The sequence below is a fragment of the Lactuca virosa genome, chromosome 1, assembly GCF_052849685.1.
Source record: "Lactuca virosa cultivar CGN04683 chromosome 1, Lactuca_virosa_CGN04683_v6, whole genome shotgun sequence".
NCBI lineage: Eukaryota > Viridiplantae > Streptophyta > Magnoliopsida > Asterales > Asteraceae > Lactuca > Lactuca virosa.
The window spans coordinates 242,779,713-242,795,455 of NC_136426.1; the positions used below are offsets into that span (position 1 = coordinate 242,779,713).

The 15,743-nt window shown below is 33.3% G+C and overlaps 1 protein-coding gene across 1 annotated transcript; it reads left to right on the plus strand.

Annotated features, from left to right (window-relative positions):
* Positions 1-15,065: 15,065 nt before the first annotated feature.
* On the plus strand, positions 15,066-15,485 carry LOC145128586 (uncharacterized). The gene has a single exon (XM_079063398.1). The coding sequence runs from the start codon at positions 15,066-15,068 to the stop codon at positions 15,483-15,485; it is 420 nt and encodes a 139-aa protein (XP_078919524.1).
* Positions 15,486-15,743: the final 258 nt, after the last annotated feature.

Below are 15,743 nucleotides of genomic sequence, written 5' to 3' on the forward strand. Positions count from 1 at the left end.
GAGTAACCTTGAACTTTTCAAGTCTTTAAACATGTGGGTTAGGGAGAATTATTGGAGGATGTAGAGGAAGTGAAACATGATATCCATTTCCACGATCCAATCGTGGGACATCATCTTCATAAGGAAAGCTTTTTCCAAAAAGATTCGGGAAGACCATAGTTGTCAGAACTAGACATCTATAAGGGAGAAATTCAAATTAGTTGATTTAAGTCCTTAATATAACACCCAAAATGAAATATTAAGGCTAGGACTCAACACAATATTTTACAATTCGGAAGAGGGATGTCGTAATCCAATTGCAAAAATATTTGAAGGTAGGTAAATGACGATTTACCAATTTCGACCATGAAAAACGAAAATGAATTGAAATTCTTGGATTCTTTGAGATTCATTAAACATTTCAATGGCATGTTTAAATCTCGATTATGCCCTTCAAGTTTATGACTGGATGCCGAGAATCACAAACAACGTGTGAATAACCATGAAAATTAGGTTGGTACTCTCGATGTTACATATCATCTAATCAATGTGTCGGTTAACCACACACGCTCCATTGATCCATGATCAACACCAAGCAACCATTTTCCACCCTTGCTAGACCCAAATTAGTGTGCCGGTTAACCACACACGCTCCACTAACGACTTAGCAAGGTGCAAAGTGCAATTTCATCGGTTAGCACCAAATTCACATTTTTCCTAAGTAACTAAGATTGAGAATTTATAAATGTTTAGTTACTTGGTATTTTCATTATACTTTTAACGAGAATTAATGTCCTATCCTACCCGTTCGGCTAACGACCCTCCACCAATCAAGGAAGCGGTGGGTGAGAGTGGACACCCATTAAACCACCATTTTATAGGCAGTATCCTTATACCCCCCCTTATAGATTGGCTTCGTGAATGAGGCCTACTTACGGTAAGACTGACTTGTCTTATACATATATATAATAATTAAACTTTTAATATTATAATAGTATAAGGGTGTATTTTACACTTTTAAAATACTTGATTGTTTAATTCTACTAATAAATTATACTCTTAATTTAATTAACTTTAAACCATATGATTATGAATTTATTAATTCTCTTTTAGTTAAACCCTTTAATCAATTTAAGGAAGTTCATAAGGTGTAATTGAACTATTCAAAGCATCAAGGTTAGAAAAATTCAAAATTAAAAACTATTCAATTAATTTTTAAGTTATGAACCCAAGAGTTACACCTTTTAAAAAATTTTCAAATTACCTAAGTTTTAGAATTCAATGTTTAATAATTATGACTTTTCAAATACCAAAACTTGAGGGCAAATTTTGTAACTCTTCAAAACTTTTCATTTCAACTTATAAGTTTAATGTCAATCTAATGGATGAGACTTTTCATGTTCCATAACTTGAGGACAAGTTACGGAAGTCATTAAAAAACATTTAGATCAATTTTAACAAATAAAATTATAATATAATCAAGGATTGATCTAACCAAACTCATAAAGCAAGATAATATCAAATTAACAATTTACAAGTAATTTTGTTTATCGTATAAACCAACAATTATCATAAAACTTTGACAATTATCTTTTGATTGGATGAGTATAATCACTACCATATCAGAAAAAACAGATTTTATGATGCAAAACAGTTTGTGGTAGTGATCCCAATCCAATCCAGGCCAAAAATCCTGAAAATCTGCCAATAGACTGTCCGACTCGTCGAGTCAGTACATGGATTCGTCGAGTTCATCCATGAACTCAGCGAGTCCAGTCTGGCAGAATGCAATTTTCAGTTTTCCGGCTTTGAACCATTCACAAATGCAACTATATAACTGAAAACTACCCATGGCTCTAATACCACTGTCGGGTTTTGTGTACTATAACACTCCTATGGTGCACATACAACCCTAATAGCTTTGGATCTAAGTTTTCTCTAGTTATACATGCAATAAAATTTCCAAAGCATGAAGCCTACAACTAGCATACAATTTTGACATATAAATCATAAAATCAAGTTAGAAGAATACATCTTTATTGTAGCTTGTAGTTTTCGCCTTTCAACGGCTTAGCACCTCAAGTGTGATGCCTCAAATAGTTCACAAACACCATGAACAAATGAGAACTTTGAGAGAGAGGCTAGACACTCCAAAATCGGCTATGTCTCTTCCTAGAAGAGTTAAAGGGCGGATTTTAGGATAAGGGATAACACATATATAGTGTAGGATTCCAAGGGTCATGTGTAAACCCTAATCCATACACATATGCTTATGATCCATAACTTATGTGGACTAACTCTTCATGGACTCTTGCATAAACTTAGTCCATCATGGATCAAAAGCCCAAATCATATGTATCACTAATTTACATAATTAGTCCCCGTTAATTTAATTAGTCTCTTTTGATCACTAAATTAATTCCAAATTAATTCTTGATCAGTACTAATTAAATATTATGATTTCTCAATTAATATTTTATACTTAGAATATATTAGTAAATCATGAATAGCCTCTTTCTCAAATATTCATCCTATCAGATTGTCCTGGTGAAGGCAACCCAAAATATATAGTGTCATTATAGCTATTATAAGATACTCGATGGTATCTTACTTCCAATCGTGGAAAATCTCAAACGAATCACAAAGCACAAACTATAACCCTAGTTAATAGGTCTGAAAAACTGAAAATTCGTATCAAGAGTTTGTGAGCGAAGAAAACACTCTAGTCTCATAGTACATGTTCCCATGTTTCCAAAAATATAAAGAACGTCCAAAATGGAGTTTGTATGCAAATAATACAACATTTATAAGAAAAGAAACCATTAAAACACTGATTTTCTTCAAACTGCTAAAACCACATCGATCCGTTAAGGCACATGCACACCTCAGATAGAAATTCCGAGAGCGTTTTGACTCAAACTATGGTCTAATATATAATTTCATACTCACAATATTTGTAGTAAAAATATTTGCAAAACCCAAAAAAATCAGACGTTTCTGGTCATTTAGATGCGAATCTTAAAACGCGATTTCCTGGATTTCTACAACTTGAAAAGTTAATCCGTTCAGGTTTTGGGAATACTTGAACTCTACTCTATCATACAACACTTTTGAAAAAATATTAGGTGTCGGGATTTGGGCACACAAACCTAGGTGTGTTTTTAGGACATTGTGAGAGTATAACATCACCATGGCCTATATTTCTTGCTTAGGAAGAAAATGATTAGCCAACTCCTTCCCCCACCTTGCCTTACCCACTTGCCTAAGACCATTACACTCTTTGTTGATTAAGTGTATTCCTTTTTTCAAAAGTACAAATATGGGATTCAAGGGTGTTTGAATAGATTTCAAGGTATGGCTTCCATGGTCTTGTGAGAGGCTCTCCTCACTATAAATAAAAGCCTCAAACAATTCATTTCCATCACAACTCATTAGCCATTAGCTCATATTTCTCCCTCACTCACTATCTCTCTCTTTCTTGCTCATTATCTTGTCCAAGAACCACCACAAAAACCATCATAAACCGCCACAACCCCACCCTTTCATCCCCACTATCTTCGCGATCAAACACCACCACTTTGCTGTCCATTTCTTATGTACTATTTTATATGGTGTTCCAAACTCTAGCCTTGAGTTTGTCATTCTGTTATGTGCATTTATTTGGAGTCCAAAACAACCCCAGTTTAGATTGTTGCTAGTTCGTGTTTCTCGTGGTGTTTCGTGGAAACAACCAGATCTCTGTGTCTACATCGAATCCACACAATTAAGGTGATCATTATGGCCCCTTTTTATAGTTTTTATATACTTCTGGGGGGTGGGGGTGTCACACCCCCAAACCGGATGGCGGAAACATTTGGGGGTGGACCGAGAACACAGTATCACAATAATTGTATACATTGAAACACAAGTACATAAACAACCATCATACCATTTTATTATATCAGTTACATGACCCAAATGTTACTTAGTATCAAAATACTTTACAACATTTGCATGTTATCAAATAAAGTAGTTTCCGTAATGATATTTGGTGTATTGTCTTCAAAAGTAGCTCCACTGATCCGAGCTTAATTGTTTCTTGAGATTACATGCCGTTTTAAAATCCAACATAAAGTTGGTGAGTTCATAAGAGTTTAGTTGTAGAAAAAATCGATGTTTTTCCTTGTGAGAAAATCATAAACTCTACCTTGTAAAAATTTTGGTATTAGTACGCCTTCAACGCAAAAGAAAAACGTATGTGTGTAGTATGTATCCAAAAGTATTTGTAAAATAGAAGCTCCTATAACCTCTAGACGTATAAAAAAATGTGGCTTGTCATGTGATTTTATTATCCAAAAATCAAGTGTATAAGTAAATAACCATACTTATAAGTGTAGTGCATAAGTAAATAACCATACTTATAATATAGTGTATAAGTAAATAACCATACTTATAAATGTGTTTTGCACTAGAATTTCACTATTCGGTGTTATAGTGAGCCCTTATAGTCGAGTTATCAACTTTAATGCTCCCCGCCACGATGCTTCTTCGGACGTCGTGAAAATGTTAAGATAATTGTCACCCTTGACCCGTTGGTCGTGATTGTAGCTAGCAACCATAGGTGGGGGTTGTCAATCCCATATAGATCTATACACAACTCTCCCGCTCATTTAAGATTTAATGATTATAAGGCCGGTACTTAGCGTAATGGTTGAAGAAATGTCTCACATAACCCATTAATAGTATGTTATTCTAGTTGTAAATGACATCAAAGCTTTTCCATTTTTAATGTATTGTTCCAAATGTGTTTTGTTTACCCAGTGTGTAATAGTATTACCCAATGGATAATGGTATTATCCAAGGGGTAATGGTTTTATCCAAATTGTAAACACAAAGTTTTAATCTTTCAAAACTAGACTTTTGGTAAAAATGTTGGTTTTATGGTTGTCCAATGTGTGATAATATTATCCAATCGATAAAGGTATTATCCACCATACAATAGATCTAGTAATAGAAACTTGTGCATATGATGGAACGCGACTGGTATACTTCCTTTAAAAATATGAATATATGTATATATTTTCATAACTAGAACATAAACATGCATGATGTAGTATTACCCAAAGGTTAAAAGTTTTATCCAACATATATTAGATATAGAACCTTTGTGTAAAGTCATTGTCCAAAATGTATTTTGTTTGCATGACATGTAACCTCCCCCCGAAAGTGTAAAATGAGTGAAAACTAGTAGTAAAGGGGGTATGAACTCACCTTGATGAATTTTCCTTTGAAGATGATGAGAAGATGAGACAAGTATCAAGTCTTGAATGATAACACCTTCTAGAACTTTAAGATCTTGCCTAGGGTTTTTGGTTCAATATTATGAGTAAAATAACAAAAAGATGATGATTGATGGGTAATAGAACTCGAAAATATGGAAGAAACTTACCAAAACACCTTGCAAAACACTTGCCAAAAAGCCTTGAATCAACTAGAGAGTTCTTAGAGGGATTAGGGAGAGTTAGAGAGAGTTTCAAGATAAAGTGATGGGGTGGGACGCCCTTTCGGCCGAGTTTAAAAGAAGAGAGGGGAAGAGAGTGGTTTGCATGGGGAAGTGGCATGTAAGACTCTTTTGATTATAAAATTTAGATTTAAGGTCTTTGGAATATAAAATTCAAAGTATGGTCTTCTTTATATTATAATAACATATGTAGGATTTCTTTTGATTATAATACATAAAGATGGTTATGATGATGTTGAGTGTTAGTAGATGGTTGGAAGAAAGGAGACATGATTTGTCTGTTTATAGTTTTTAAAAAACCTAGCCCTTTTTATAATAGTTTGGCATTTTTATAAAAGCGTGGTGAGATTTGAGTCATTTGTAAGGTTTAATAACTATTAAAAATAATGTTATTTAATATTATTAACAATAATATTAAAACCTTATGATTTAAATGTTTTCCCAATTCGATGTATACAATATGAGCGTTAAATGCGATAACTTTCGTTTTCTCGATGCATGACCTTTTTCCGGAAAAATAACCCGAGTATCAAACTAAATACTAGGGCATATAATGTTTTACATGTTTATGGATTTTTGAACACATATACCTCGTGTTATGATTATTACCCAATTGAAGATAATATTTGTGTGTTTTGTAGAATCTCTACGCTACCGTAGTCTATTGATCGCAATTAAAGCGTTTATTCGATATTTGATTCAAAGTGGCGTATGTAGTATTATAATATCTAATAATACATTAGATAGGTTATGAAAATTATATTTCTTTATTTTAACCTAATTTACGCTTTAGTTGACTTTTGTTGACGAATTAGGGTTCATATCAGGTCAGGGTAAAAATTAGGGACAAATTAGACTCAATTTATAAACCTTGAGATTTTATGGACCCTAATTCCGATTCCCGATGATTTTTCTAGACTCGACATTCTGGATTAATTTTCATGTTTTGTCTTTCATATATATATATATATATATATATATATATATATATATATATATATATATATGTGTGTGTGTGTGTGTGTGATATGAGTCATTACCACCTTGTAGTAATTCAAAGATCAACCTCATTCCACGCATATATATATATATATATATATATATATATATATATATATATATATATATATATATATATATATATATATATATATATATCTTACTATATTATTATACAAACCTTACTATTTCTAAAAATAGATTTAAGACGTCCAAATCTTTAAGCTAAAATTACAGTAAACCAATGCATATCTTATCTCTTTTAGTTATCACTTTCCTTATTATGTATTTTCTTATCTTTGACCTGAATTTGAACGGCCAAAGTAAAGCCGATATTCCCTTAAACTCGGCCAGTTAAACGACCAATTGAATCGGTCAAGATGAAATTCAAGTTATATAGCTACTCTTCTCTCGGTCTTCTCTCCAAAACCTTGGATTAAACTGATACTACCCCCCCCCTCTAGAAATCGGCGACCACAAAACTCTTACCACCTCCACAATTCTCCGCTTCCATGCTCTCCATCCTGAGTATGTTCCTATTTGACAACCCCTCACTTGCCCCACCACCGTAGAAAGTCGAACCATCGCTAGACATCCTTCATCATCGTCTCTTCATTACCACCGTCCACCATCCTATAGAAACACTAGCTGTCATCACCACCACTAGCATTCATGACCACCACGACCTTCACCATGTTTCTCACTACCATCGCTACTTAACCTTTCATCCAAACCCTAATTTCAGATATGACAGCTTGTTAAAAAGGTTAACTTAATTTAATGAGATGTTTTTTTGCAGGTCCTGAATCTCGACCTTTTCCCCATATCGGTCCATATCTAGGTAAAAAGGAATCGAAATCATTCTTCAGTCGATTTCAAAACACTTCGACTCTATATTCAAGATAAGGAACGATTTCACTCCTAAACCTCAATCTTTATTTTCAGTTCGACTTTTGTTGATTTTAGGTAATGTTATAGATTTTGGGTAGAAGCTATTATAGTTTCAAGGTAAGTAACAATTTCATCCTCTAATCCTCACTTTTGATCTATATTTTAAGCCCTAAACCTCAAATCTTCCATTTCAGTAATTACAGGAACTTAGTTGTTTTGTTACAATAAAACTCCCTCAAGAGATGGGAAGAGGAGTTGGTATACCTCTTAAGATGTTCTTCAGTTTGCTACATTATCTTCGAAAAAACACATGCTTCATTCTTATTTTTTGTTTAATTAACAATAATGAGTAATTGTGCAGGTTCCAGGGAAAAGTTGGTAAAGGGTGAATTAATGTTGAACTCTCAACATGAACACGGGTATCTGTTGTGCACAAATTTTGCCATTACTCTTCTGTTTATAGGTAAATACATACATAAGAGATTGGATTATTTGATTCCAAAGGTTCTCTATTTGCGGTCTATAAATTCCAGGCAACTTGGTCTTGAAACCACATAATTTTTTGAGATTAAATCTCCATTAATGAATTGTTTTATATTTATAGTTGGTAAAGGGAAGCTTGCATATATGTATCTAGCAACTTGTGGATGTTCTTATTAAATGCTCTAATATGGTTGCTTTAACTTTCCTAGAATAGTCAATGTATAAGAATGTTCAAATTAGTCATGTGGTATGCCTTTTCTTCGATTAGTTAACAAACAATTTCCCTTGATTAAGATTGAGGTATAACTATTGCAAGGATTTGTGTATTTTAGAAATTTATCTTTTGTGAGGTAATGGCAGGAGAATGCAGGTTGCATGTGTGGAATGAAATTCATGAATTCAAAGAGATGGTATATTCAAAAGCCCGTTTTGTAAGAATTTTTTGCAGTGTATAAAACTCTTCTTGTTGTCCTTGTAAATATGAATTAGTATAAGTTAATTCGAATTAACTGAATAAAATACAGTTACCGATAATCTTTTTTATCAAATTAGATTCATAACTTATTTACTCATGAACCAAGGCAAATTTAACTCACTTTGAGTCTTTGACATTTGTGTTCACATGACGTTTTTTTTGTTTGTATTCAAGCATTGTGTTCTATATCTCTATGCCATGCAACATGATTGTGATTTGTATTTATTGAGATAGCAATCAGGTTGAACATTTTTCATGATTTTCTATACTAAATAAAACATGGTTTAGATTTGTAGCTGGCATCACAACTGCTTGCCATATACGTGTGCTAGAGCATTGCAGAATCAATTTAATGCAACCCTTGATTTATTAACGCACAGGGGAGATTTAATTTTCTAAAATATTGTAAGATCATAGTTAATTTCATTAAGACATGGGAAAAGTATGCATCAATATCATGGTTTATGCATTGTTCTTTTCCTAAGTTAATACATACACAATCCATGTGGGTGTTAATGTGTTACTCATATCCCTAAATATACATAATTGTTTTATTATATATATGTTTGAAATCTCAATTTTGTTAAATACAAATTTATAACTTTTTTTTTCAAATCAAGAAGTTTCATTAATTTTGCATTCTATACTTCACAATAAAAGCTTAAATCCCGTTCTCCACTTACACATTAGTATTTCTTACAAGTAACCAATTTACATTTAAATCTTAACTTTAATTAACATCACCTTATGTTAATAATACGCAATTCAATATTTTGTACAAGTTCGCTAAATTTGAAAATAATTGTCTTCACAACATTGTTAACATTGGTCTTAACAATTATGATAAAAGAAAAATGGATATGAAATTTCATAAATAATTCTTTAGCAGTAGCTAACTAATTACAACATATAAATCTCAACTCGTTAATACCATGTGATCTTGTACAAAAAGGAAATTGAGTAATCCAACTATAATGTAATGTGTATTTGAATAAAATAACCAAAAAAATTTTGTTATAACCACTTCGTTTGGAATGAAATTCTAGACTAAAGAAAAAAAATACTTTTTCTGAAAAGTTCGCAGTCCGATATTTTCGGAATTTCGAGAAAAAAAATCATTTTTACTTAACCAAAATCTAAAAACATAATAAATATTAATTATATACGTTGTTAAGGAATGAAATAATACTTCTGATATCTGAAGATCAAATTCAGATTGAAACATTCGGAAGTAAGTAGTCATTTTGACAAAAACTAAAAACGTTGTTCTTTTTAAGAAAAAAAAAGCTCATTTAAAATGGTTACTTTAATTAATATCCCAAAAATATGTCTGGTGGAATTGCACAAAGGAAAAGCTATTCCACAAAAGAAAACTAATCGTTGCCGCCGCTTTGCCCGGGACACACCTAGTATATATATATATATATATATATATATATATATATATATATATATATATATATATATATATATATAAGTTATAAAGATTATAACTTAGAACATATAGATGTACTTATGATCACTACTTTGAAACCTACCTATTTATAAAAGTTAGTACATTACACTTTTACATATATGCCAAACATTCTCACCTTTTATAAACTCTATGCAAATGATTATGTCTAGTGACTTATCCACATATACGTTAGGCTAAGAGCTATTCAAAACCTTAGTTAAGGGCTTTATATAAGACACTATTCATTAGCTAAGTCTAAACGCTTAGAATACCCACACTACTATAACCGTTAATCCTCGGACCGAGATACGTATGTATAGATCTATACTGGGTTGACATCCCTACATGCGGTTTCTAGCTATAACCTCGACCGATCAATCGAAGCGAGTGATAAGTATCTACAATCGTTACTATGACATACAATGAAGTGTTTTAGGGGTACATTGAGTCAGGTAGCTCGGTTATCGAACTCACTATAAACATTAACCGGAATATATCTCTCTCACTACAAACAATGAACGTCGTTTCTCTCAAAACAGTTTTATGTATGGATTTACATATGCAAAGACACATCTTGCTTTTCAAAGTTTATTCAAAGACTTTCTACAAACACAGTTTTTAGTATGGTCTTACTTACAAAGAAAACACTTTTTGAACATTTTTAAAAGTATTATTACTGGTGTTAGCAGAAAACCTGTAATTCTCACCAACCTTGTGTTGACCTTCAAAACTACATGTGTTCTTAGGAAATCAGTAATCAAGCATTTCAGACAGGGGAATGGTCATTGATTTCAGGCAATCTAGTTTACTAATTTTTTTATGGCTGCCTACTTGTTTAAGGCAATTCATTTACTATACTATTATGTGTAAGAACCTTGTATTCAAACTTAAATATGGAATACAAATTTTGTTTTGTTTATTGTTGTACTTGCGCTATATACTCAATTTATCAGTGATCCATGAACTAATTCATTGTAACAATTGAGAATTTTCTATCATTAACTGTTACTAAGAGTTAGGATCGACTCATAATGACAAAAACTTCCCATATTGAAGGATAATATAATATGGAAAATTGATTCGAAAATAAGGTAATAAAAAAAGTTAAAATGGTTAGTGTATTTGGAAAATACGCGACCTAATGATCCCAAAAATATAAACGTCGAGAAAATATAAGTTTGATTGGAAGAGTTATGATTTTTTGACGAATATAAACCAACCACGTTAATAACGCTATTGACGTAAAAAATAGCAAAAAGAAAACGGTTGAGTTTCGGCTAACACTATAAAATGGAAATTTATAGTAAAGCATGAGATAAGAACTTGGGAAGGAAGAAGGGCAAAAACGGAATTCGTATGAAGGAGATATGATTTTTATAAAATATAAAAATGTGGGTTACAAATGAAAGTTAAAATTAGAAGATGCAACCTAAAGGAAAGTTGTTGTGCTAGGAAAGAGCTACATAAATATATAAGGAGGGTAAGAAACAAAGTTCATACGAAGAAAATATGAATTTTTAAAAAGGAATTAAGGGTGCGTGTCAATGTGCACGCCATGCCCGTCGTGCACATCTGATATAAGTTTGATTTGGAAACGTGGACCACCAGAATGAGTTCATGACCCCTATATATATATATATATATATATATATATATATATATATATATATATATATATATATATATATATATATATATATATATATATATATATATATATACAGAAATCATTCGATGATATAAACCCGGGAGAGGTATATACAAAGATATGTGTGATGTGTATATATATATATATATATATATATATATATATATATATATATATATATATATATATATGTGTGTGTGTGTGTGTATGTGTGTGTGTGTTTGGAGTAATTGTGATAAAGATAAAAGATTACAAGATAAAAGATAAAAGATCTAGGAAGTTATGTATAGACTATACGGGGACATGACAACCCCACCTGTCCTTGCTAGCTACAATCCCGACAGGATACCTTCCATATAAGTTACTATTCGACGTTTGATGAAGCGTCGTGATTAGGGGTACATCTGCGGTCGTAGCTTCAATTATAGGGGCTCACGTTAATACATTAAAATTTTCCTTAGAGCTTAGATTACCATTAGGGACGCCTGGTATGGTAATTAAAATACGTTAGGATCGTTAGAAAACCTTAAAAGATAGTAAATAGTGTCAATGAAAGATAATCCTAATTAAAATATGTTAGGATCGTTAGAAATCCTTAAAATATAGTAAATTAGGGCTAACGAAAGATAATTTGAATTAAAATACATTAGGATAATTAGATATCCTGAAAAGATAGTAATTTAAGATTAATAAAAGATACCCTAAAATATAGAAGGCTAGGTAAATAAATAAGAAATGTTTTCACAAAAGAAAAGTATTCTTAAAATAATTCAAAAATAAAAACTCATGCACTCACCAACATTATGTTGACTTTCAAAATGCATGTATTCTCCGAATAAAAGGATTGGCGCTCTTTATACCATCACACTACTCGGTGTTTTCACCAAAGGCCAGGCAGGGGGTGTGACATTTGCACAGCCCGGCATGTTCCGCCGCCTCGTCCGGGGGTGTGATAGATTGGTATAAGAGTTATATTGGCTATAGAGAATTTGTATCCTCGAAAGAGGAATACAATTATAGCAACAGGCTCCTAAAAAACTATTGTTATTAATTACCCTAATTCTTGACTATTTGGGGGAGAGGTAACTGGTTTGAATGGCTGCTTGGGTTGTTGGATTTTAAAACAGATATATGTTAAAATGATTCTGCCCTCCGTGCTTCTTATCTGTACCTAATCCGTACTTGATAGTTGGAGTACAAAACAAAAACTAACAATACTGCAAACCTCACCAATAATAATATATAAGAGTTATATATATACTCTGACCCGCGATGAGAACACTTAGTAAAATTATAACAAACCTTCAACTAAAACTACCAACTCAACCCTTTAGGTCAAACACCTCGACTAAGGTTAGTACTGCACATAAGTCATACCACAATTAAAGCTAGAAAGCATGTCTATGTTATCTATGGTCGGGCCGGTGCACAACCAACCTTGAGCAAGGAGTTTGACAAACTACAGTGGGTTAGAGTTTTAGAGATTGAAGGATGTTTTCAAGATTCACTGCAGATACCTAGTACCTTAGAATCCTAATATCAACCCCATAGTTCCCATAGTTCCCAATCGATCATTCAGTAGTCTCCAAACTTATCTCTCCCCTGTCTTCCAAAGATGACAAGGATGCTTCCGAGGACGAACCATCTAAAGAATCCACTGAAGGGGAGGAATCTAAAAAAGAGAAAGGAACAATCAAATATAAGAAACCAGTTGGAGAAATCAGAAGAATTTTAGTTCTCTCCTTATTATCTGAAATCAGTAGGATTTCCGCTCTCTCCCTCTCATTTGAAATCAATAGGATTTAAATTATCTCTCTATCATTTATAATTAGAAGAATCTCAGTTCTTCTCTATCATTTGAAATCAATAGGATTTCAACTCTCTCCATCTCATTTGAAATCAGTAGGATTTCAAATCTCTCTCGATTATTTGTAATCAGTAGGATTTAAATTCTCTCCCTATCATTTGAAATAAGTAGGATTTCAATTCTATCTATTATCTGTAATCAGTAGGATTTCAGGTCTATCCCTATGATTTGAAATTAGTAGAATTTCAATTCTCTCTATCATCTGTAATCAGTAGGATTTTCAATCCTCTCTCTATCATCTATAATTAGTAGGATTACAATACTCTCTCTATCATCAATAATCAGTAGGATTTTAGTGCTCGCTCTATCATTTGTAGGATTTTAGAAATTAATTGCTCTCTCTATAATTTGGAAATCTATAGGATTTCAGGAACAAGTTACACTAATACACTATCATACGATATGATTCATACGTACTTGTTTTTTGAATAAGTGGTTACTGGTACGTTTCCTATCAACAAAATTTATGCTTCCGTATTATTGATATTGGTGCCGATAGAAGCTTTATTTTTCCCATAAGTGTCGAAGTATGATAATCTATAAATCATACAAACTTAGAAAATCTTTCACGATAGAAGTAACAAACGACCAATTAGAAAGTGCTTTAGAACTACTCACCAATTGCCTTCTCACCCGGAATAACCACGTCTTTCACATTGACCTAATGCCTATAACCATTGGAAGTTTAGATATAATCATCGAAATGGATTGGTTATCACCTCATCGAGCGGAGATTTTATGAAAAGGTCATTTGACTACCTTTACCCAATAACAAAGCCCTTGTGATTTACGAAGATAAATCAAGAAAGAATCTAAGAGTCATCTCTTGCATGAAGGAAAAAAAGTGCTTGCAGAAGAGATGTTTCCCTTTCTTGGCCCTCATGGTGGATATGCAAAGCAAGGGAAGGGACATCAAAGACATTCCACAAGTGTGTGACTATCCGGACGTATTTCCAGAGGATATACCTGAGTACCTCCTATCAGACAAGTCGAATTCTGAATCGATATGGTCTTGGTTGCATCACCAGTGGTAAGATCTCCTTATCATCTAGCTCCATCGAAAACGTAAGAACTCTCAATGCAGCTCTTAGATCTTCTTGGAAAAATCTTTATCCGACCAAGATTCTCTCCATGGGGAGCTCTGATATTGTTTGTCAAAAAGAAAAACGGATCGTTCAGGATGTGCATCGACTATCAAGAGTTGAAGAAACTCACCATCAAAAACCGATATCCACTCCTGAGGATCGATGACCTGTTCGACCAACTACAAGGATCCTGCTACTACTCAAAGATCAAAGCGATTAGGGATTGGAAGGAACCAACAATGCTAACCGCAGTACGCCAATTCCTAGGGCTTGGAGGCTATTACAAGAGATTCATAGACAACTTTTCAAAATAGCCAAGCCTTTCTCCGCTTTATCCCAGAAAGACAAAAGGTTTGATTGGGGAAACAACCAAGGGTCTGCCTTCCAGAAACTAAAACAATTATTGTGCAATTCACCAATTTTGTCTCTTCCAGATGGAACAGAAGAATTTGTAGTATTTTGTGATGCCTCACACCAAGGCTTGGAATGTGTATCGATGCAAAGGAATAAAGTCATTGCATACGCATCTAGATTACTTAAGCTAAACGAAGCCAACTACACTACCCATGACTAAGATTTGAGAGTCGTAGTGCATGCCTTAAAATTTTGGAGACATTAACTATATGTAACAAAGTGTGTCATGTTCACCGACCGTAAAATCCTTCAACACATCTTCGACTAAATGGAGCTCAACACGACACAACGAAGGTGGGTCGAATTGTTAAATGATTACCAATGCGAAGTTCCTTATCATTCTAGTAAAGCAAATGTCGTAGCAGACACTTTAAGCAGGAAAGAACAAGCAAGAACACTTCATGTAAGGGCTCTAACGCTAAAAATCCACTCCAATCTGACCACCCAAATTCGAGATGCTCAGCTGGAAGCGCTCAAACTCGAGCATATCATAGAAGAGAATCTACAAGGAATGGACAAGCAATTCGACCTCAAAGAACATGGAACACGATATTTCATGAACCGAATTTGGACCCCAAGGTTTGGTGAAGCAAGGAGTCTAGTCTTAAATGAAGCTCATAAGTCAAGATATTCGATACATCCCGGATTGGATAAGATGTATATCGATCTTAAGAAGCTTTATTGGTGACCCAACATAAAGGTAAAGATTGCCACGTATGTTAGCAAATGCTTGACTTGCTCCAAAGCGAAAGCGAAGTACCAGAAGCCATTTGGCCTACCACAATAACCATCAATACCAGAATGGAAGGCTGAACAAATAACCATTGACTTCATAATGAAGTTGCAAGTCAAGCTCGGGTTTAGATTGTTTCAAGTTTGTGTTTCTCATGGTGCTTCTCGGCAACAACCACATCTCCGAGTCTAAACCGAATCCACACAATTAAGG